This window comes from Clarias gariepinus, chromosome 26, assembly GCF_024256425.1.
Source record: "Clarias gariepinus isolate MV-2021 ecotype Netherlands chromosome 26, CGAR_prim_01v2, whole genome shotgun sequence".
NCBI classification, from domain to species: domain Eukaryota; kingdom Metazoa; phylum Chordata; class Actinopteri; order Siluriformes; family Clariidae; genus Clarias; species Clarias gariepinus.
Window position 1 is genome coordinate 16,112,623 of NC_071125.1, and position 25,657 is coordinate 16,138,279.

At 36.8% G+C, this 25,657-nt stretch overlaps 1 protein-coding gene across 2 annotated transcripts in view; it reads right to left on the bottom strand.

Annotated features, from left to right (window-relative positions):
• sema5a (sema domain, seven thrombospondin repeats (type 1 and type 1-like), transmembrane domain (TM) and short cytoplasmic domain, (semaphorin) 5A) overlaps positions 1–25,657 on the bottom strand; it is a 250,028-nt gene that overhangs the window by 49,972 nt on the left and 174,399 nt on the right. For both annotated transcript variants that reach the window (XR_008356441.1, XM_053487924.1), the window contains exon 17: positions 16,403–16,628. Coding sequence is in view for 1 of the 2 variants with exons in the window: in XM_053487924.1 (XP_053343899.1) it covers positions 16,403–16,628 (226 nt within the window). In the remaining variant the exon portion in view is untranslated. The remainder of the gene's footprint in view (positions 1–16,402; positions 16,629–25,657) is intronic.

Here is a 25,657-nt window from a genome sequence, read left to right on the forward strand (position 1 = left end):
ACAGTTGTGTGGCGACCCCTTGACGAGTGCAGCCAAAAGAAAAGTAGTGTACATACTTTACTGTTGTTTACAAGCCAACAGATTAAGGAGTTTCCTAAGCGTTTGTGCCACACTTATCCTTTTATAGTTTTGTTGATCTAGTAACATCCAAACTAGAAATACATAACTAGCTAACATGCTAGCTAGCTATCAAGTCACTGCTCAGTTCCAGGGAAATTAGATAGCAGTTAATTTACTTCAGTTTTTATTACCTTCTTGTCAATATCCTTTGAGAATGAGGTACTGGTCTCAGTAGAGAGCAGCAAGTTCTCCATGTTATTATACAGTAAATCCAGTTCACATGAATGCAGCCTCCTCTAGACAGTTTAGCTACCCCAAAGCACCCACTAATAAAACATTCCTGGCGCCACTGCAGATGCTTATTAACAGTTAGACAGCAGGCAATTAAAAACTGCTCCCTGCTGTATTTGTATTGCAGATAATTATGAAAAAGTGTTGTGTTTGTACACGGCATGGTCACTGAGTAAAAAAAAAAAAGAAAAAAAGAAAAGGAGCATAATTTATGAGACTTTTACAAAGACAATTTATATTCATGAATTAACATTTTTGTTATAGATGACTTCATGTCAATCATGTAATTGATGAGGTACTTTAGCAAAACTCCAGAGGTGAGCAGACTCTTTGATACTCAAGGTTGTTAAGGTTGTTGTGTAGGAAATTTACAACCCATGGGGCTTATAGGCTAAAAAAATGATTTATTGGATCTACAGAAAGAGAAGGTTTAAGGTAGAAACAGCTGTGATTTGTTGTTTGCAGTAACAGTTAAAAAGAAGCTCCTAAACAACAACAACAACAACAACAAAATAGCATCCATCCTATTGTAAGAATATTGCGAGTTTAAACTTCAATTAAGATTCAAACATCAGAACTCTGGAAACTACCTGCAATAAAACGTAAACAATATACACTGAAATATTATTTATTAGTATAAATTTTAAATTGATGTTAAACATCAATGAATTAATTGATCTGCAAACAAGGCTTTAAGTCAATAACATTGATTATCACATTATAATGGCACCTATCAGAGGGTGGACTATACTATGGATTTATGCATTCATGAACCTCTGTTCATACATAACTACAGGAGGCCAGTGGTGGCCATTGTGTTTATTCCCATTTTTATAACCATGGTAGGACCACCAGATATCATTCAAACACGCATTCACACATTAATCTGCATGCCTTTAAATTGCATGTCTTGGAATTGAACTAAAGTAACCTGAAACAAACTCACCAAGCACAGGGAGAACATGTAAACTCAATGCACACAGACCCCTAGGCGGAAATAGAACCTGGACCCCGGAGGTGTAAGGCGACAGTGCTAAGCCACAATGCTACCTAGAGTGACTCTGACCATAACCAAATTGTGTTAGTTAGATAACTGGTACAGTAGACGTTCTCAATAGTAGGAGTGCAGTGGTTAATACAGTAACTACAGTACTAAAGGAGGTCTAAAAAATAAAAGACAACTGGTTAACTGGAGACTGGCTCATGGTTGCCCAAGCTTTATTGATCAACATGGGAAGCAAAGTCTATATGCTGATATCTAGTCTGATCTATGGTACAACAAATTGTTGAAAAAGTTATAAAGTTTAAAAAGATGTCAGACCCACAGTGCATTGCGGCTTACTCTGTATGGGACTGTGTGGCCATAGACCAGCCAAAGTGCCCATGCTGACCCCTGTCCAAGCACTAAAATTACCAGGTCAGCATCAGAACTGAACTATGGAACAATAGAAGAAGGTGGCTTTGTCTGTTAAATGATGTGGTCTTTTACCAAAGTTTATGGCGGTGTAAGTGTGCATCGCTTATTTAAAGAAGAGAGCACAGAATACACAATTAATAGAACGACTGAGACAGTGTTCTGCCTGGGAAACCTAAGATCCTTCCATATATGTGGATGTTACTTTGACATGTACAGTACCACCTACAGTACCTACTGTTAACAGTGTTGCACATCAACTCTACCCCTTCAACAGTATTCCCAGACGTCATTAGACTATTTCTGGGAGATAATGTACCCTGCCACATTGCAACATATGTTGTGGAATGGCCTGAGCACCATGACAGAGTTCAATGCTTTGACAGAGTGTCAAAATTAACCAGATATTAATTTGATCGAGCATCTGTGGGATGTCCTAGACAAACAAGTGGAGGGCCTGCACACTCTGCAACTTACACAATATTAGACAGGTGCTTAAAATATATTCAACTTGTTCGTCCACTTCAAGAAATGTTCTGGAAAACATGTTGAGGGAGCATGATGGGAGGACAGACAGAGATGGAAAGAAAAGTACCCAAAGACATATTTCTTTTGATGTTAGTGGTCAAAAGAGTTTTTGGGCAGCATCCAAGAGTGCTAAAAGAGGGGCCATAAAGCCCCAAGCAAGATGGAATCGTAGACATTCAACTGGTGTTAAAAAAGACATCGGACAGCATCCATCAAAACTAAATACATGATTAGATAAAGGGAGGAAAGCGGAAGATCTGAAGTTTCCTGGAAAAATCTCAGCCCAATTACATAGTGGTGCAAAACCAAAATGGAAAAAAAAGTGTAAAGAGCAAGAGCTTGAAAGAAGATGACATGCACTTGACACTTGAACACATCACACATCACATTGCCTTCACATGTTCACTTAGTCAGTGAGTGGTAGGTACGATCTTGAAGTGAGGAGACAATAATGAGAGACAGACAGAAGGAAAGAGTGAGAGAGAGAAAAAGAGAGAGAGAGAGAGAGAGAGAGATCAAGAAAGAGTGTCCACTTTATAAGATGAAGCAGCACAGCATAACGTGTCACGGGTTCTAAAAAATGAAGCCACCATTTAACAAAAAAAGAAACAAATTACAGCTTCGTACCATCACAACGCAAATCCAACTCTAATGGGTCTATCAAAAGTTTACATCTGACAATGTTTAACTCTTAGTAGGAAGAATTGTGTAAAAAGCACAAAAAAGGAAAAACACATTTCTAATTATTATATTTTATGCACATTAATCTATTGTATCTAGTGTATTGTAGGTGCATTAATTCCTGATTATTTGCGAAGGAAGCCAGCTGTCAAGAATTCCATCTCTCAGGGCGCGGCATGTTTCCCATTGTGCTGCTGCTGCTGCTGCTTATTGTCTGTAAACATTTGTTCATGTTTTCCCATGTGCCCTCATTTTGGTTCTAGTTTTGTGTCTGTTTTTAAGTCTGAGTCTTGTTCCCTAGTGTCTTGTTTCATACTCCCTCAGCTTTCTGATTCCACTGTCCTCACCTGTTTTCTGCATTTATAAATACAGATTATTCTTCGCAAATATACTGTATTGATGCTCACAAACTTGAATTGCACTTAATACAACACACGTTGAGAATTCACACTTTTGTCCTGGCTTAATGTAATATCTATTCATTCTAGTGAGAACTATTTTTCTGTTGAACGTCCTAAAACATCCCCTATGTTATTATTGATAATATTACATCATAAATGGAATAGTGGTGATTAAACCCAGCGAGAAACACAGTTTTTCTTACCACTTAAGGAACTTGATTAATTAACAGATAATCTCTTAATTAATTCATTTGTTGTACATTTCAACCATATAGTACAGTTTACATTTTATGTTCACTCTCACTCACTTAATCATCATCTGTAGCGCTTTATCCTGTTTGCAGGGTCACGGGGGGCTTGGAGTCTATCCCAGGAGACTTTAGGGCACAAGTGTCAATCCAACGCAGGGCATACACATACACATACTTACTACAGGCAATTTGGGAATGCCAACTGTGCAGAGACCTGAGGTGGGAATCAAACCCGAACCATGAGGTGCAAGGTGATAGCCCTAACCACTAGGCCACCCTGCCACCTATACAATTTATAATTCTACATATCTATCTATTGTGGTAATTTAACCACAAAATATTAATCACAAATTGTGTATCTATACAGAACATTTTTTATCTGCAATGTGATATATGTAGGGAACAATATAGTGCAAAATGTATCATTGTACCCAATAAAGGGCCTGCTGACTTAAAACTGTGCGCTGGGCCGCCAAGGCCTTAGCATGCATACTGTATGACCCTACAGAGCAGATGCAACCCGCTATAGGATGGAAGCGCCTGCACAAGCTGTCCAATTAAGTGAGTTATGTTTCCTTTAACCATAAGATGAACATGTATGGCAGCATTGTGTTTTGTGGGAAACAGTAAACATGGAGCATTGTATCTTGTTGTATTACATGTACAGGTATGGGAGTATTGTATTGATGGAAACAGGATGTTCAAGACGTGTCATATAAACATTTAGACTTGAAAAGAGTAAAGTCCTCAACACCCATGGTCTCCGAAGTGATCTTTGCATCTTTGGTTAATCGTCCCTGAACTACTGTAGCTACAACATTATCTACATTTGTATCTATCTCTTGCAATAAATGCAACCAGTCATGCTCTTGAGAAACCAAAAAATACATTCTCCCATCTGTTACAAAGCACTGACACTGGACTACATTTTAAATGTCTTTTTGAAGAAAACCTTCCAAAATCTTATCAACTAGTGTGGAGGACACCATCATCTTCCTGCTGCACAGAGCTTTCACTCATCTTGAGGAGGTACAGTAGGTGTATGTAGGGTACAGTAGGCAGCCCGGTAAGAGCCATGTTTTTTTGGACTATTCAAGTGCTTTCAACATCCTAAAACTGGCCCTACTCAGCAATAAGATACTGGGCATGCAGGTGGCTACTACTGTACACTGGTAACCTGTGATCAGCTCACAGGTCGATCCACAATATGTGAAGCCGCTAAATGCAATGTCAGACAACATAGTGAGTAGCACAGGAGTCCCTCAGAGGACCGTCCTGTCTCTCTTTCTGTTTGCAGCCTATACGTCTGCTGACAGCCCTTCCACTTGCAGAAGTTTTCAGTTGCCTCTGCCATTGTGGGTTGTGTCAGGAATGGTCAGGAGGGAGAGTACAGGAGCGTGGTGAACAACCTTCAGTGATGCGCTGTATAAGAAAGGTCAGAGCTGCCTGTATTTTCTCAGGAGACTTAGATCTTTGAATGCTGCAGATGTTTTATGACTCAGTGGTTATCAGTGCCATCTTTTACGCTGCAGTGTGTTGAGGGAGCACAGTAAAGATAGCTGATGCCAACAGACTTAGTAAACTTATTAGGAAAGCTGGCTCTGTCACTAGAGTAGAGATGAAGTGTCTGGCGGAGGTGTCTGACAGGAGAATGCTAAATAAACTTTTCAGGATTATAAACAATCCATCCCATGCCATGCTGCATGCCACACTGGTGTCCTACTGGAGCACATTCAGCCGTGGACTGAGACCACCAAGAAGCACTACAGAACAACACAGGAGGTCTTTCAAACTTCATAACTACTTCCACTTCTGAAGGGAGGAGAGCTAAATTAATGGACACAGCCTAGAAACAATAGTGCACTAGCCCTACCTGCATTTGTACAGTATGCCTGGGTTCTTCAATATAATTAAACAATATCATATGTAACATCATTTAGCAATATAATTGCAATATTTTTCATCATTGGTGTTACATAATTCTACATTAGATTAGCATAATCATTGGTGTTACATAATTCTACATCAGATTAGCATAATTCTGCTAATCTATTGCTACTGGGTTCTGCACTCTACCTTGGCTGTTGTACGTTACCTTTGTCTATCGATCATTATGTATAGTTTGTGGGTTTTTTTTATCATTATTTATTTATTACTTCATTGCATGTATAGTTTTTACTCTCTTTGCTCTTAGAGCAGTCTCTGGGACAAGAATTTCCTCCGGGATTAATACAGTTATTTTCTATCCTATTATCTTATCTTATCTTATCTTATCTTTTTTTATCTTATCTTATCTTACTGTATCCTATCCTATCCTATCCTATCCTATCCTATCCTATCCTATCTTATCTGCTGCTATAGAACATTTATTGGCACCTTCAGGCAAGGTTATAGAGCTGATATATAAAATATTTTGTTATATTTGATCTTATAGATCTTACTGTACAGTATATAATCAGATAAACTAGACTGTATAAAACTGATAAATTGTAAAATAAAAAAATAAATTAAAAAAAATTAAGAGAAGAAACAATTCTTGACTATACCCCCACATTAAAATCTCTTATTAGTGAGGGTCTCAATCTCTCAATCCTCATTTTGGAGATCCGATATACTGCCTGGTTATCCAGAATGACATCCAAGCTTTAAAAAGAGTTAGACAGACTATACAGTAGAGGGGGAACTGCAAAGATGGAAGTCCCTGTAAGTTTATAATTCTCATTGAGAATCTCAAGGTGGTCAGTGAAAGAGTTTTCATGGCCTTTGAGAAGCCATGCCAAAAATGATTTTAAAAGCAAATTTCTGAACATGTTGGTAAGCAGAGCTTGGGGCTGATTTTCATGCCATGCTGGGCAGCGATACTTTAGGTTGGGATGGATATTCAGTATCTAGTGTACTGTATATACTGTAGGAACAGATTGACAGCAAAATTAAATAAATTTTGGGATTTTTTTTTTTTTTACTAATTTTGACAAATTACTGTATCCTTTTTCTTACACACATGGTCGTCTAAATGTTACAATGTTTAATTTGACAACTACTATATAACTTTTTTTGTTGAACTTTCACGTTGTGGAGAAACTGTAGCATGCAATCGATCAAAAGCCATTGTTCTAACAAGCCATTCACATATTTTCTTTCTATCACGTGAACAGTAAAACGATTTAGAGTACAAACTGTTCAAAGCGAGTAAACTAAATGGATTTTGGAGCATGTTAAACCCAAAATAAAATTCAGTTTACAGTCTGTTACACCATCATCAGTAGATACGATGTTACATTTAGCTAAACTGAATTTTTTGTATGCTTATAATGTTTTTTATTATCTTCAACAATTGTAATTAAAAAAAAATTTGTGTGCCATCGAGATCCCATTTGCTGCCACTCTTAAATGCTTTGTTTAATAATTAAAACTCAAATAACATTTTCTCCACATTTTTGGTTCAATATTTTCAGCATTTGTGTTTTTTAATAACCTTGTGACTCAAAAATGTACAAAATATTCTCTATCAGTTTGTAAAAGTTCTTGGTTCATTTGAAAAACTGGAGTTTTTTTGAAAAACACTGTTTTTCTCAACAGGAGTCATCTCATTTTGCTGTCAATCTTTTTATATATTGCTGTTGGATTTATAGTGGTCACTCTGGCACTTCTCAGATGCCTCAGGAAAGCTTTCATGACAATCCCATTGTAGGTCAGATCGTATCCTAGCTCTTGACAGGATCACAAGATGTTCTCTGTTATGCAGACAGATAAAGTGGCATAAGAGGAGGAGGAGGTTTTATCATAAATGTCTCTGTCATGGTACTACATTTAGTGAGATTTACTGCCATTTTACTGCTGAGGACTCGGGTATCTGTTGCTGGTTAGCCAGACCATGGCATACATGAATAAGATTTAGATCATCTGTACTGATACCAGCTATTTTAGAATCAGTTGCAACACCATTTTTAATCATTCATTCATTCATACATGATCAATGGGGATCCAAAGCCAAGTAACAAGGAACAATTTTAGGAGGGGGGTGGAACAAGAGACCCCAAATCCAAAGTAAGCTGTGATGAATGAACTGGGGCCCCAGGAGGTGTGCTGCCCGCTGGGCCGCAGTTATAGCCCACCATTTGCTAGCCTACTAGGCATTGTCTGACTCTAGTCAGGTCAAGTTTATAAAAGTCTTTTGAAAAATGTATGGTGCTGTTTGTATCAATAGTGGATGGCACTTCAGGGGATTTGTACCCACTAGTGCATCAGCAGCGTCTTCCAGGTCTGCAATCAAATGAGTTGAGTAAAAACCGAGAGATATATCTTCTATCCCCCAGTCTGCTAAAACTCCTTTGCTATCTTACTAAGCTGGGGGGTTAGCGATATCGATCATTATTGATCAGCTGAGGTGGGTTGACATTTGGAAATAGGGCTGACATTTGCCTTTTTCTGCTTTGGAGAATTAATCCCTTCTTGAAAAGATGTTTAAGATGTCTCAAAGAATTTCACTCAGTTCACAGTCCTTTAAAACTCTCCGAGGTATCCCATCAGGGCCAGGGGGCTTGCATTTGCTTTAAATCCTATTCAGATTAAATATATTTCTCATGGTTAGATCAGCTATAGAATGTTTGGAACGGGGAAAAGGCAGGTATGGCGAGTATATATCAAGAAATGGTAATGACTGCTATTATTTTGGATTATATTTTATTAATAAGGTCAACCATTCTTGTTTTAAGATGATATACTAATTAATTATGTCAGATTATTTTTCTAATATGATCTCAAAAAAACAAGCTTAAACAAGGGTGCTTTAAAATAGAAAAAAGTAATCCTATAATGAAAAAGTAAATGTGTTATATAATAATAATAATAATAATAATAATAATAATAATAGTTATGATGGATTATTTTACATACTGCAGCCTAAAATCGGGCAGACGCGTTGGTATTTCTACACTGCACGGTAAGCCTTCCATTAAATTAATCAAAGCGGGAGTCTTTGATAATCAGTTTTTGACCTTCCCTAGATGTCACTTTGTCATTTTTTTTACACATCACAAACATGCCGCTGTTCTATCAAAACTTTAAAGCTTTGATGCCCTTTTCTTTGACATTTTACCTTCTCGGCTAATTTGAAGTCCAGTCTTTTATTTATTGCAGGTGAGTTTTTGCAGATAAGCATTGTTAGTTTTTTTTTTTTTTTTCTGTCCTATTGCTATGGGGCTAGAAAGCCATGAGGCTATGACTGCTTATTGGTAACTAAGATGCACGGAACCTTATGGGCATAGAGACCATGCTGTCTTTCTCAGAACTGACAGGTGCTAAGCCAAACCTTCTTTATTTGAACTCTTCTATACTGTGACCGCTGCTCTTTTATGGGAACTGATAAGCACAGAGGCCATGCTTTCTTCACAGGGACTTAGAAGCACAAAGGCCAGGCCTTTAAAATGGGTCTGGCAGGCAAAGTGGCCATGCTTCTTTGACTCGGACTGACAGGCACAGTAGCCATGATTCCTTTTATAGGAGGTAAAAGCACAGAGTCCATGTCTCTTCTACAGAGACTGATAGGCCTCCTTTTTTTGAACTCTCATATACATAGGCACACAGATGCATTGCACAATTTACTGTGACAATCACATAGGCTGCTCTTTTCATTTAGACTCACATGGACAGGGGCCACACCTCCATCACATGGAGTAACAGATACAGAACCCATGATAGTATTTTAGAAATAATTGTTATTATATTTGTCTGTATTTCAGCTTGCAGTCTATCTTATGGATTCTTATGGATTCAAATTGTCTTTCGGAATCCCGCCGAGGGTTGCCGTTCTACTTTTTGTGTGGAGGTAATTATAAGATGTCGCACAATATAAGTTAATTACTCGCCATGAGAGATCACAGATCTATCATGCCTGGGTGAATGAGTGTAAAAAGACTTCATCAGACACAGCTGGATGGTTAACAATGGATATGAAGAGAGATAATTGCTCAGATAAAAAAACGATTCCTGCGCTCAATATGTAGAAGTGTATTCAGTGAGATTAGTTCTCCACATGAGATGGCGGTAACTCTATTCTTTCCAGGTAAAATCAGTGGTTTTATTTCTATATGCACAGCAGTATTCATGTTTTTCCATCTCCCTTCACCCTGAGAATACATACTTTTAATTGCACGCAGTTCGTCAGTAATTGCAATTATGCACCCTGGGATCCATTCAATGCTAAACAAATAGACCCCATTAGTACAGATTTACTGTAGTTTATAAAACATAATCAAACTGGTCAAATATTAGGTTCATTATTTAAATCTGTGCAATAATACGAGTGTACTCAAAGCAATGCAAACTAATAATAATGCATTACTATTATGCAAGAAGTAAAGTAAACATGCATTAAGCAATGCATCACTTTTGTACTAACTGGCGAAGGTAATTCAGATTTCACATGTTGGTTAAGTAACTCTTCATCTGTACAACAGTACTACAGTGGTACCTTAGCATACAAATTTAATCCGTTCCGGAGGCGAGTTCTTAAAGCGAAATTTTGTATTGTGAAACGCATTTTCCCATTGGAAATAATGTAATTTTAGATAATCCATTCCAGCCATCCAATATATTACCAATATTACCAATTTCCAACACTATAATCACATTTTGTGCATATAAAAACAATAATATATTTGTTAGATAAGACATGTAAATGTAAAATATGTAAAATATAAAAAATTTAATATGAACTTAATAGGCTGGCACGGTGGTGTAGTAGTTAGCACTGTTGCCTTGCACCTCCGTGGTCCGAGTTCGATTGCCATCTCTGTGTGCTTGGTGGCTTTCCTCCAGGTACTCTGGTTTCCTCCCACAGTCCAAAGACCTGCAGATTAGGCTAATTGGCATTCCCAAATTGCCTGTGGTGTGTGTGTGTAAGCCCTGAGATGGATTGGCACCCTGTGCTGGGTGTACCCCACCTCGTGCCCTAAGTCTCCTAGAATAGGCCTCAGGATCCATGCAACCCCGAACACAAGATAAAGCGGTATAGACGATGAGTGAGTGAGTGAGTGAGTGATTAACTAAATAGACATTAAACCTCACTTAACCTTAATTTATGATTCTTCTTGGCACTGGCTGTTTTAAAAGCAAAACTGAAAGGTGTTCCCTTTTTTTTTGGTGCCGTGCTTGCTAACATCCTTGAGACCCAAGGTGCTACAGTGTGTCTCCATTAAATCTTGCAAAAAAAAAAAAGGAGTGCACTTCGCTTGATTTTCCACTGACACAAACAAGTTTTAAACAGCTCCCGGACCTACGTGCAACTTAGCCGGTGTCCAGTTCGGCTCCGGGTTGTCTGCTCGTATGCTGAAATTGCCTCCCTTGCCATGTCAAACTTTCAGCAAAATTTTTGTTCTCAAGGCGAAAATCTTAAGGGATTTGTCTGCCAAGGTACCACTGTCCTCAACGCCTAAGTTATACATTTGCGCCCCAGTTGAACCCTTGAATCCTTTCTTAAAAGACCCTCAGTTGTCTCAGTTGATGGTCCACTGCTACAGAATGTTTATGAAGATGACACGTGTCAAGTGACAAGAGCAACATGCACAGATGGAAGTTTACAAAAAGACAAACAGCAGTGAAGACAAACTACGCAGTGGAAGGGCATCAACTGCGGCAAAGAAGATTTTTAAAGAGGATTCGAGGGTTTAAAGATGGCACAGGGGCACTGCTTGTAAGGAATATTTGACACTAGTCTTCTAGGTTTTAATAATGTGCTGTACAGTTCCATTATTTTCATTTATTTTTATTTCATTTTTATTATTTTATTTGTTTTCTTTGCTTGATGCAGGCCAATAACTTGACTCTTCTGAAACATTTTTTTAATGTTTTTTGAAAAAATTAAAACGTACTGACTGTATTAAGTAGGATTGAAATATTTGCTGCTAGCTGTAGTATATTAATCAGTGCAGTAATCATAAAAAAATGAAAATCTCTAAACTTTTTTGCTTCATTTAAAATCCAAACGGCAACTCGTATTCAGCCAGGCAGTGATGTAAGTGAAATAAAATGTTTAATATATTCCTTGCATTACTACTCAGTAAAGCAATTTAGCTGTTTATTCCTGACATTTACACTACCAGAACACATTTTAACATAATATTAAAATTGTTCATATATTTTTGTTGCCATTTATTTATTTATTTATTTATTAATTCACGCCGGCGTGATATGTATAGTTATTTTTAACATTGACTTAATTCTTATGACTCTAGTAACCATCAGAACTCTAATATAAATATTAATATAAGCTTAAAGGGAATAAATAAACAAATTGATAAATTAATTAATAATAAATAAATTAAAAAACACTAACAAAACTAAACACCTTCTGACCACTTAATCATCCCCGGACCTCACTTTGAGACCCAGGAGCTTAGCACATACAGTACTGTGGTGTGACTTACAAAAATCTATAAACATAAACAAAACTCTTCTAAAGCTGAACTCTGAGATGTTTGACCATTAGAACTACATCGGAAATAGAAAGTGATTGATGACTTTAAATACAGAATACAGCAACTATTTTCAAATTCATTTAATATAAAAAGTTGAACCTGTGTTTTCTGAAAAGAAAATCTTCAACACTAAATGAAAAAAACACGTGTTGGATGATCAACTTTGGGCTATGTTTGATCTTTTATTGAACTGTTCGTTTAATTAGCTTCTGCCTGGATTCAAGGGTTTAATCACAGAGGGGACAATCAAACATTTTATTACAAACACCATGTCGTCCCAGTAGGGCTTATGACACCAGAGTCTCTACTCTTTGGTCTATAAAATGTCTGAAAATGGACAAGAGGGAAGAACAAAGGATTAGTTCAATATGTGTGTGTGTGTGTGTGTGTGTGTGTGTGTGTGTGTGTTGGGGTCAGGGCGGTTGCAGCGTACACCACGCACACACGCATGTGCTTCACATCATTTCTGTAATTCTGCTCTTGGTGGGTGGTTGATGAAGATTGGCTGCCACAGTAAGGCTCTAACAATCCCAAGAATAACATCTGACGCCAAACATGCTCTACTGAAAGCAGACTGCCTGTAATTGGCCTGTGTTGTGTTGAACAACACATTAATTAACATCTTGTTTATGAAGTGTTAATAACAGCCATTTTACAGATGTTGAAGGTAAAGTATGTAATGTACTTTGTGTAGGTGGTGCATGTGTGTGTGTGTGTGTGTGTGCAATCGTGCAAGAGAGAGTGAGAAGAGAGAGAGAGAGACGTTTTTTCTATTTCACATACATATATATATATACAGTATGTGTGTGTACTGTATGAATGATTTAACATAGAGAATATTTGTACATGTTTTCATTGGTTCACAAGTGTAATTTAAAAAATGGAAAGGCTTAAATCTTATGTCAAGATGGTTTTGGATAGATCAAAGTGAATTTAGAATGATTTTACAAATAGCTATACAGTAACTCCATCTGCTCAAGTTTTTGCACATCATGCAGCTGTGTTTCAGTCATTTAAATATGCAATTGAGTATCAATATGTTGGTTGAGTTTTCGATATAGAGAGAGAGAGAGAGTGAGAGAGAGAGAGAGAGGAGGCAAACTGCTTTGATTGTGATTTGTATCGAGTCAAACAATGTTTGTAGCAGCAACCTGGAACAGAAGAGAAGTGTTTCACACAAAACTTTTTAATTATCAAGGTCGTTGAGAAAAAATGTAAACAATACAAAACATTTACTTTATAGCATCATCAGCTTCCTTTTCAACCAGTTTTAGTTTTACCTAACTGAAGATATCATAGTACAGCATGCCCTGTTAAACGTCCGTTTGTGCATCGTCAGACTGCATATACTCTACAGCCATGGTCCCATAGGGTTGGGAAATAAATCAAAAAATCCCAGTGGAGAATAGAGCAGAGAGAACAGAACCAACAATTTCTGGCACACAGTGTAAGTATCTGCTTAATTTTCTTTAAAAAAAATACACCAGAGAAACACAGCACACCCAATACTAGTGATAGCAGGGAACAGTGTTGATTTGGAAGTGAAACAGAAAGTTACACTACACTATCCCACATAGCTGTACGTGACGTTTATATATTGGATGTCTTTAGCATTGCCCACAGGGCAGGGTTGACTCAGTAATTAAGGTATTGGATTATGGACCAGGAGGTCCCTGGTTCGAGCCCCAACACTGCCAGGTTGCCACTGTTGGACCCTTGAGCAAGTAGGTGTGTCCAAACTTTTGACTGGAATTAAACCGGGACTTCCTTGAAATTCCTTGTAAATGAAGGCAGTAAAACTGATTGACATTAACAGACAACTTTAACAGTGAACATTTGAATAGCGCAAACGGTTTAATGAAGGCCGTGCGTCGGTAAATGATGATATCGGCCAAGGTGGCTCGGACCGTCTCCCACAGTCGATCTTGTGAACATTCAGTGAGCTGAACGCCTGAAACTTCGACTACTTGTGGAAGAGACGCATCTGTGCATTTGCATATTACAGGAACTCAGCTGGGAGTTATTGCCACAACAGCCCTGACCGCGCTGAGGTACAGCCCTGATCGCGCTCCAAGCCTTTTCCACTAAAGGAGTTCATGGAAGGTCAGCATTTCAGACACGAAGCAGGAAGTCCAATAATGGCTCCAGCATACAGAAAAAAACCCTTTACCTTAATGGCATCCAAGCACTAGTGAAACTCTTGGATAAGTGCACGTGTAGCAGGGGAAGGGTAGTTTTACTTTCATAACTGCGTTCTAGTATTCTCCCCAATCAAAAGTCCCAGTTTGTCTTGAATACCCTTCATATATAATAAATGTAGGTATATAGTCAAAACGATTGAAGAAAAGAGTCAGTCTGAGAGAGATATGAGAATAAGACAGAGTCAAATAGATTGAATATAAAAAGTGAAAAAAGACAAGAAAGAATAGGTAATGATAAGATGAAAGGTCAACGAGATACATAAGTAGAAATTGAATGTTTTTTACTACTTGAAAATAAAACACAGTGAAACAAGTCTTGGTTTACGAGTACAAAGTATCATGTATCACGCATGTACTTCTTGTTTTGACGCTGAGCATCACATGATCATAACTGAGCCAATGATTTTTTTCTCTCTTTGTATCAGCCTGCTCCTTGTGTCTTTTTGTGCGTGCGTCATTGGACACTGTGCTAAACACACACACACACACACAAACAAACAGACCCCTCCTATTTTCGCCTTCACAGACACACACACACACACACTCTTTCTCTCTGCTCTACACAGAAACACTGCTCTGCCGCGATTCTTTTCAAAGGTAAAGTGCAGGTTAATTTGTTTTATTTTTATTTTACAGAGTGATTCCGTTAATGTGAGATTTTTTGTTTATTTTCTGTTTTAAAACAGTGTTTCGGTTGTGTTCGCACGTTTGTGGAAAAAGAGTGGAGGAAAGCTAACTGTGTAAGACGAGAAGGGGGAGAGGGGAGCTTACTTTAGATTCACACACACACACACACACACACACACACACACACACACACAATGCCTGTGCGCACAAACAGAAACACTTATCTGTTAGGATATATTTTTACTTGTTTTTAAAGGTAAACTCCAGGTTAATATGTTTTATTTTTACCTACTATTTTGTGTTAATTATCTGTATGTATTTATTTTTGGGGGCTGTGGAACGAATAATTTGAGATTTCATTTTTTCTTATGGGAAAATTAAATTTGGTTTACGAGTGTTTTGGAATACGAGCCCACTTTCAGGACGAATTATGCTTGTAATCCAAGGTTCCACTGTATTGTGTAATAGCATATAGGCGAGTAGCATTTTAAAGATGTTCAACAATCCGACTCAAGAAACATTTACAAAAAAATCTAAGCTTTCAATAAAAATATATATATGTATATTTTAGATATATTATAAACCCGATATTATATATCAAGTCTTTGAAACACAGACTGTTTTTTTTATTTCATTTTATACCACATTGCTGATTAGTTCTTGAATCTGATGGGTGTTGATTAATTTTCCATAACGGCAAAACCCCGAGAGCAGTTGCAGCTGCAAGCCTATTCAGTTATGCATTAATGCGGTCATTTTAATGCATAAATATTTTTCGAGATGAGATATTAATGTAATGTTTATGGAGTAAGTGTTTAAGTGTCTGTGCTGCAAAGCTCTAACTAAGTTAACTTAACTTTACATTTCCTACATAAAGAAAAAATCCTCAGGACAGAGGACTTTCTGCTGTTTCTCACATACCATGGTGCAAGTCTTGTTATGTTTACTGTATGGCTTAGAATAGGTTAGATTTCTAACACATCTATATTCAGAAAAAACACGTGAATTTCCAAAATAATGTATACAGTTGGGTTTAAGAAAGGCGATGTCTGTTCCATCAGACAAAGACTAGTCCTGCTCTGTTTAACTATAACAAAATCTCTATGGTTGTTATTTTTTACATTAGTTTATAGAACTTACACATTACTTTACATGGGTTGTTTCTTTTAGAGACGTGTTGATTCCCTGAAAGCAGTAACGGGAACGATACCAGCTGCGGTACTATAAATCAGTGGAAAATCAATCCCAGGGGAGAGCGAGCAAGAGAGTGAAAGAGAATGACATTATTCACTTCAACACATCATGCTGCCTTCACGATAGTGGACAAAAAACGATGAAGCATCTCACCCTACAGCCTCTACACACATACACTCCATCACAGAGAAAGAGGCAGACAGCAGGGAGATAAGATCACTATAACAGAGAAGAATAGATATATAGTGGTCTAACAGAAGGATGAATGAGAGCTTACCATCGGTGGAGCAGCCAGTGGAGCCATCACTGGAGCAATAGCGCATCTCAATTCTCTGCCTCCCAACCTCGAGCATGTTCGGCTCGGCCACTCGTGCCCTACACGTGTAGCGGAATCGCTGCTCGTAATGGCCTCCATTATCTGAAATGTTCACAGGGGTCCAAGGGGTCCAGGGTGTTGTTTTCTTTAGATCAGGACAGGGGAGAGTATTGCATGACTGGTATTCCTGTAATAAATAAATAAATAAATACAGTTTACTGTATTAAATAAGAATTCCTGTAATAAATAAATAAATAAATACAGTTTACTGTATTAAATAAGAATTCCTGTAATAAATAAATAAATAAATAAATAAAGTATTCCTGTAATAAATAAATAAAGTATTTCTGTAATAAATAAATAAATAAATACAGTTTACTAATTGTCAAACAAGGTTTGACTGTGCTTTGACAATGCTTGATTTGGTTTAATAATACTTGCAATCACAGGTTTAGTGGAAATATTCACTCTGAGCAACTTGCATATTTATATTTATAATCAAAATCCTGCATTATATGCAAAACCCAAAAACATGTATGTGCATGCGTGTAGTCTTTGAATGAGCATCTGTATCTACTCTTCAGCAGTATTTTTACAGCTGTATTTAATTGACGGCTGGCTCAAGACTTATGTATTGTACTGTACTGTATATTATTTGACTTACTGTATGTATTTAGGTATTTTAGTACTTTAAAACCTGTTAACTTGAAAACTTAGTTGAACTCAGGCATTTCCATGAAGCTTGTTAATATTGGCACAGGAGCATGTATTAAAAACTAGACCAAATTCACAATTACTGTTTAAGCACCATTTAAGTTTTTTTAGCAAAACAAAACCAGCCAAATCTGCCTATTGTATTAAATGTACCATTGTAATTGCAGCTGCTAAAAATAGTGTCCAGTCTTAAAATATTGACCAACAGACCAGACTTAAATTTTTTTTTGGAGTCTTATTTTTAAATTATAAATTATAAATAAATAAAAAGGTTTCACATACTGTATGAACTCAGTGGCATGATAAATCAAACACACAATGCCATAAAGTATTAAGTAGATCAAAGGAGGAACATACCTCAGCCTGAGCTATCCATTTATTACTATTTATTTATACAAATCCATTATCTACAAAGATTTGCTGACTACGATGTCTTTTGTATAATAAAATGCTTTCAAAAAGTCGAGTGGTGAGCTGTGGTAATTTTCTGTCCATTTATTTATTTCTGCTGCATGGGCCCTGACTGACTGCCAGCCCTTTGCCACAAAAAAAAGGTAAAAATCATCTGTGTTCATCCATCAACCTGTTAAAATGAGTATGTATAGTAGGTACATGTATGTTGTACTCTTTAAAAAAAAAAGGAAAAGAAAAAGAAAAGCTCAAGGTTAAGGGCCCTGTGCAAATTTATGTTGAATTACATTTGAGGAGAAATTATGTTTTTTTCCTCACAGTTTTCAAGTCTTTAATCTCTGTGATCATGATTGCTCTTCAAAAAAAAAAAATCATATTCTCCATCATGTAACCGTGCTTCTGAAATAAGATTTGATGAAAAAAAAAAAATGTCATACTGTACATCACAGAGTATACTGTAGAACTGCATGAAAACAGTCCAGTGGCATAGCGTTGCTGGGTCAGTGGGTGACTCGCAGTCACTCTACTGCATGTTGATGCAACACACCTTTTAGAAGAAAAAACTGAAAATGCAATTTTTGCTATAGCTGACAAGACACACACACACACACAAAAAAAATGACAAATGAGACATGTTTCTGGGAAAGTGGGAGGACACCTAAGAATATAGAAGAAACCATTCCCTGCTTTTTGTCCTTTTTCCATTTTTTTTATTGACTAGGGATTAAACAATGCAAATAGATTTTCCCCTATTGTGACCTTATATAAGACCCTGCTACCCTGGCTTATTGCTGAGTTCTGCTTTTCTGTCGCGAGGCATGGCTCAGCAGTACATTTGCTCAATACAGCTCATTTACATAGACAGTGAAACAGTGCATTTGGACGAGGAGTGAAATGAAAGAGAGTTTGTGTACACAATGCATTATTTCAGCTGAAGCATTAACTCACATACAGTGGAAGAGCTCTGAAACCTTTGTCACCCTGTTAAAGAAATTTAAAAGGTAAATATGAAACCTTTGATATGCTTTGATAACTTTGCTTCTCTGGTGAATTTTACTGTCATTTCCAATCCTAATGTACAAAAAAATAAAGAAGTAAAGAAAGAAGACACATTTGCTGCGAACACTTAAGGAGGCAGATGATGGGTCTTACTGACAGAAGTGTTATTGTGAGTGTGAAGATGGTGGGTAATGGGAAGTGTTCATTCACAGCGTGAAAGCCAAACGTGTTTACACATGAACTTGGCCAATAATTGGAGCATTTTAATCAAAACCACATGGTGTGCCTGTAAAGTGAACAAACCCTAACTTACTAACTAGGCCACAAACTTTTCATTTCCGCACAAGGAGTTATTACAATGCAAACATTTTTATTAAGATACACTGTGCAAACATCTTGATCCACTCCTCGGGTTTTTATATATGTTGCTTCCAAAGAGCTCGAATTTCCTATATTTTTAATGTAGTCTTGAGGAATACTGTAGTTCTTCAGGCTTCTTGAAGGATTTTATTCTCTCTGATTTTTGGCAAGTTTTTAGTTTTTGGCTCTTATTTTTAGTCCCTGAGCAGTTTCAGGAAAATGTTTTGTTTGCTTGTTAAACTGCAATATGAATCACTCACTCTAACCATCTATACCGCTTTATCCTGTATACAGGGAGCCTGGATCCTATCCCAGGAGACTTAGGGCATGAGGAGGAGTACATCATGGATGGGGTACCAATCCATTGCAGGACATACACATATATACACACACTCACAAATTCATTCACACACAGAAGGTCCTAGGTTCAAACCCCACCCCCACCAAGTTGCAACTGTTGGAATCGTGAGCAGGGCCCTTATCTCTTAACTGCTTGGATGTATAATGAGATAAAAATGTAAGTTGTTTAGGATAAAAGGTCTACCAAATGCAATAAATGTACTGTAGTTTATTATGAAAAAATGCAGGGTGGATCAAGATTTTTGCACAGTACTGTAGATAGATAGATAGATAGATAGATAGATAGATAGATAGATAGATAGATAGATAGATAGATAGATAGATAGATAGATAACATACAAGACACATAAACGAACAAACAAAATACACCATTTGTATTTAGCCTGTAACAAACCCACAGCATTTGTAGGTATTTTTTCATTACTATGGGTTAATAAATATATGTGGGGTCAAGATTGTGCAATATAGAGAAACAATATGATGCACTGAAATGTATTTAATGTTAACCAACTATACACACAAGACTGAGCAAAAAACTGCAAAATATAGGCAATATCATAGCACAGATTTATATAATTGACCAAAAATACACTACGTTCCAAATTATTACACAAATGATATCTTTCTCTGATTTTCATAATTAGTCAATGCAAATGACAGCCAGTATAATTTTCTAGTTATCAACCATAAGTGTATAATTTGTATTTTATTGAACAAACGTACTATTGATAACAATATTTATTTTAAATATAAAAAAAAATGAAAATGCACTGTTCCAAATTAATATGCACAACAGAGTTTTATAGGCTGTAAAGAACTGAAAATGGGCTTTTGTTAAATTTGCAGCTTTAGGGGGTCATATTTACTAAAATTAAAAGCTATTTTAATAAAAAAAAAAAAAAAAAACATCCTAACAGGGCATGTTGCATCTTGACATAGGACCCGTGCTTTAATATTACATTCACAATCCTTGCATCCATTGAACTTGTGAGTTTTTGGACAGTTTCTGCTTGAATTTCTTTGCAGGATGTCAGAATAGCCTCCCAGAGCTGCTGTTTTGATGCAAACAGCCTCCCACCCTCAAAGGTTTTGGGTTTGAGGTCAGGGGAGGATGGTGGCCACACCATGATCTTTTATGCCCATAGCAGCCAATGATACAGAGGTATTCTTTGCAGCATTAGATGGTGCATTGTCGTGCATAAAAATGATTTTGGTACGGAAGGCACGGTTCTTCTTTTATTACCATGGAAAAAAGTGGTCAGTCAATATACTTTGCAGAGGTACTTTCCACCTTCAGGGACCCTACAGGGGCCTACCAGCTCTCTCCCCATGATTCTGGCCCAAAACATGACTCTGGCACCTCCTTGCTGATGTCGCAGCCTTGTTGGGACACTCATCAGTAACCAAGACTGTTTAAAAATTTGTCTTCATGTATGCCTGGGCCCATTGCAACCGTTTCTGCTTGTGAGCATTGGTTAGGGGTGGCTAAATAGTAGGTTTCTGCACAACTGCAAGCCTCTAAACACCTTGAGTTTCAGGGGACTCCAGAGGCACCAGTAGCTTCAAATACCTGTTTGATGCTTTGTAATGGCATTTTAGCAGCTGCTCTCTTAATCCGATGAATTTGTCTGGCAGAAACCTTCCTCATTCTGCCTTTATCTGCACAAACCTGTCTGTACACTGAATCAGCCACAAATGTCTTCACAGTATGATGATCACGCTTAAGTTTTCTTGAAATATCTAATGTTTTCATACCTTGTCCAAGGTATGCACTATTTGACGCTTTTCGGCAGCATAGAGATCCTTTTTCTTTCCCATATCGCTTGAAACCTGTGGCCTGCTTAATAATGTGGAACAACCTTCTTCAGTACTTTTCCTTTGATTGGGTTTATCTGGCAAACTAATTATCACACGTGTCTGAGATTCATTTCAGTGATCCAAAAACCTCCGAGACACAACACCATCCATGAGTTAAATTTAAAAACTAAACATTTAATGTTTATGACACTTATATCCAATTTGCATAATAATTTGGAACACAGTGTAATTATAAGAACATTTGGTAAGTTTTCCATTTTTGCAATGTCATTTCCATATTCCGGTAGTGGTAAAATTTACACGGTTCAAAAGTAACAGTGACTGTTTTTTTTATCTGACATACATTACCCAAAAACCCAAATGCACAGTTTGATGTCGGAAGCCTCCCCCGTTGACGCAGAGTGCCTGGACTTCCATAAAAGCATTGACCAATGCTGTGTTGCCACTATTTTGATTAGATAATTACTGCCATGATAAATTATCTAGACTGGCAACAACTGTTTTAACCCTAACTGATGCAGTAACTAGCTTCTTATTTTCAATTAAATCATGTAAGAAAATGTATCCCATAGTTGCAAAAAAGGTATTACTGTACACTGTAAACCCAAATAAGTTGGCAAAACTCAAAAAAATTAAGGTAATCTGTTACATACATTTTTAAAAGTAATGATGTTTCCAATTTTAAGTAAACAGAACTATGAGTTTTGGAGTTTGTTGTACTCATTCATATTAATCGTTCTTTACTTGCATTATTGAGTAGCCTAACTCATACTATTTAATAGCGATTATAATTTTTTTTAGTTGTTGCAAATCAAATAAGTTGTTGTTGGTCTTTCGGCTGCTTACTTTCTGGCAATGGGTCGCTACAGCAGACAATCCGGTCCGCACACAAGCTTGGCACAGGTTTTACGCCAGATGCCCTTCCTAACACAACCCTCACATTTTATCTGGGCTTTGGACAGACACTTCATCCAGTGGCTGAGAATCAAACCCAGGCCTTTCACATGGCAGGCGAAACACCTACCACTGAGCCACCAGTGCCCTATTGCCCTGATGATGTCAGACACAATATCGCTGGTGTGAAAGATTTTAAGTTGGTGAAACTTTAAAGTGACAGTTACTGTTACTTAAGTACTTACTGTACAGATACTTAAAATATCAAATTTGTTCAGCTAACTTGAAAAGTGTCATTTCTACAAACTCATAAATACCAAAAAGTTCTAAATACTCATCAAGGTCTATTAATTTGAACTTATTGTAATTATTTAAGTTAACAGACCTCAATATCTTTAATTCCTTTGAGCATTAGGGTTTACAGTGGTATAAAATGTTGGTCTGCATCAAGCAAAGAAACCTACGTACAGTAGATAACAAAAAAACTACTCGAATTGGGCTCAACACCTGGAAGGATAGTGGTGAAATGTAATCAGGAAAAAAAAAGAAAAGAAAAAAAACATGAATGACCATGATCAGAGCTCACGTAAAGGCCAAAAGTTGCATCATAAAAACATCAAAAGTAGAAATTACAACTACGTTTGATAGTGAAACTTTTCAGAAGATTGGGACTAAACCAGTTAAGACCATATGATTTTGATAAATTTTCTACTTATCTTCTTCTTTGTCTTTCGGCTGTTTTCTACTTATGCTGACCCTTAATAAGACATGTGCGTACACATGTAACAAAGAGTAACTAGTTGTCATAGTTCATGCATTGCTTCAACATCACTGTTTGAGGATATGCATAGTACTGTATATGACACTACTGCAGAACACGAAATTGGATTTAATTAGGAAATTGCCCCCTCTAATAATCCCCTACTGGGCCAATCATGCACACTACACAGCGTGATTTGAGCTGCTGATCTTCACTGAACTGATTTTACACCATCTGCGCTGTGTGTGAGGATCATAATGAGAGAGATCAGGCGAATCCGATGCATAACAAGGGAATCGAATTCAATGCCTTGACCATAAGGCTCTATTCTCCAATCCTTCACAATATCTTTCTTATTATGGGTCAAAGAAAAAAAATCCATTGCTCTCATTATAACTTTAATCCTTTACTATATCCTTTATGCTTTCGCTAATCCTTTTAAAAATTATTTATCACCATATCACTAATCCTTGTTAATCCTTTTCCTTTTGTAATTTATTTCATGATTATATAGAATATGACAATAGATGTGACTCTATTTACACCCGACTTGTCGTTGGTGTCTCTAGTTGTCCAGTTTTTTTTCACGTGATATACACATTTACTCATTTATTCTTTATTGAATAATTTAGCTGTAATAAAAACCATGGTTTTTGGGACAGTTTTCAGTTCTAAGACCATTACATACTGCAGTGAACTGAATGGGACCCTTCACTTGTTCACTTGAGAAGATTTTGACACTTTTATAACATTTATAACAAAATGTGGCAAAGTCTCTTGTAGTTGTTAACCAATTTGTTTTGAAAGTTTATTATTATTATTATTATTATTATTATTATTATTATTATTTAACCTACAATTCTGCCTAAGGAGTGTCATTTCATGTTCTGCCATTACTGTCATGAGAAAGTCAGTTAAGTTTCTGTTATGGGACAGTCAGTACCTCTTTTTTGTCAAACGAGAGTTAAGTTTTCTTCAATGTAGAGTCAGTACATTTTCTGTTTCGGAAGAGTCAGTAGGTTTCCTACTATAGAAGAGTCAGTAGGCTATGGATTTTCTTTTATAGGAGAGTCAGGAGATTTTCTGCTATAAGAGAGAATCAGCTTTGGGAGAGTCTGAAAGTTTTCTACCATGGAAGAGTCGATACCTTTTCTGATATTGGAGAGTCAGTACGTTTTCTACTATGGGAGAGTCAGGACAGTTTCTGCCATTGGAGAATTACCAAGCTTTCTGTCATGGAAGACTGTCAGATTACTATTTGTTTGGGACATATCCGAGACAGTAAACAGCTATAGGAGAAAAATGAAGTCCCTGTCTTGACAGAGTGACTGCATTTTTTTCTTGTGCAAGAGGGTCACTGAGTTTTCTGCTATGGCAGAATCAGTAAGTTTTTCATCACTGGAAAGTTGTTCCAATGTGGTGTAGTACTATTGATCTTTAAATATTGTTCTATAAAAGCACACCTCATTGTTTTTAAACATTTGCTTAGTATCTTGTCTTTTTCATTTATTATCATATCATAAATCGTTCTCTCTTTTATTTGTATTTTCTATTAAACTTTCCTTCTTATTTAGTTCAGTCCTTTTGCTCTCCCTTTTCTCCTTCTCTTCTACCTTAAATCCCACTTTATACCCCTATTGTATAAATGTAAAAACCAGAAGAGCAATGTAGCTCAACTGGCTAAAATTGCATTGTAGTGTTGTATTGTGCTCTATGACAAATAATGCAAACCCCAATAGGTGGGCACACCTTCCCTTGCTCCTCGCACACTCTATTATTTATTTCACTAAGATCCCGCACTTATGCTTTTCCTATCTCACAGAAACGCTCATATGCTTCTACAAGCACACACAAATCACAACGTGCCACACTGCACCAATAAAATGTAAAGTAGCATAGCCCCATCCATTACCTCGGAGTCCTCTGTGTGTATCTGTTATCGCTGCCTCACCCGAGAGACCAGCCAACTCACTGTGAACCCGCGAGACAAATAAGCTCAATTACCAACTCTGGCAAGTGCATACTGTGGCCCACGCAATGCGATACACTCCTTCCATGATTGCCATGAAAGCTTACATCACAAAGGAACGTGTCTGAATTCCCTGATGTGAAGAGCTTTCATTCTTTTCTTGGTTTCAATTAAACCAAAGATTCACCCTAAAACAAAACAACATTCAAAAAGGCACATAATTCATTATTGCCATAACTGTTTGTAATTTCATTTTTTGCATTTTTTGCAAAATGAAGTTAGGTTTCCATTGTAAGCTTCCTCTTACACCAAACAGGGACATGCAGAACATGCTTTCTTTTTTTCCTGTAGACATCTAATCAACTAATATTAGCCAACAAACATTTACAGTATTTAATGTAATGTAATTTCAATTAAATCTAATCCATTATAATCTAATCCATTATAATCTTATCTAATGTTGTCTAATCTAATGTAATGTCATTCAAACTACTCTAAACTATACTAATCAAATCTAAACTAACCTGATTTAAACCATGACTGAATCAAATCCACAGTGATTTAATCTAAACTATTCTAGTCCAATCTAATCCAATCTAATGCACTTTATCTATGGTAATAAAGATTATATACTTAGATTAGATTTTATCTAATGTAGTATAATCCAGTCTAGTCTAATTAAATGCGATCTAAATATCTAATCTGTGCTGATAAAATCTAATCTAAAGAGACATACTCTAGTTGACCTCAATCTGACCTTATCTAACAATAAACTAATAATCTGTAGTAACCAAATCTAATCTAAACTAATCTAATCTGAACTAATCCCATCTAATTAAAACTAATCCAATCTAAAAAAAAAAAAAAACATCATCATCGATAAAGATCATATAAAACGCTTAGTGAAATAAAAAACAGTAGGATTTGCAGA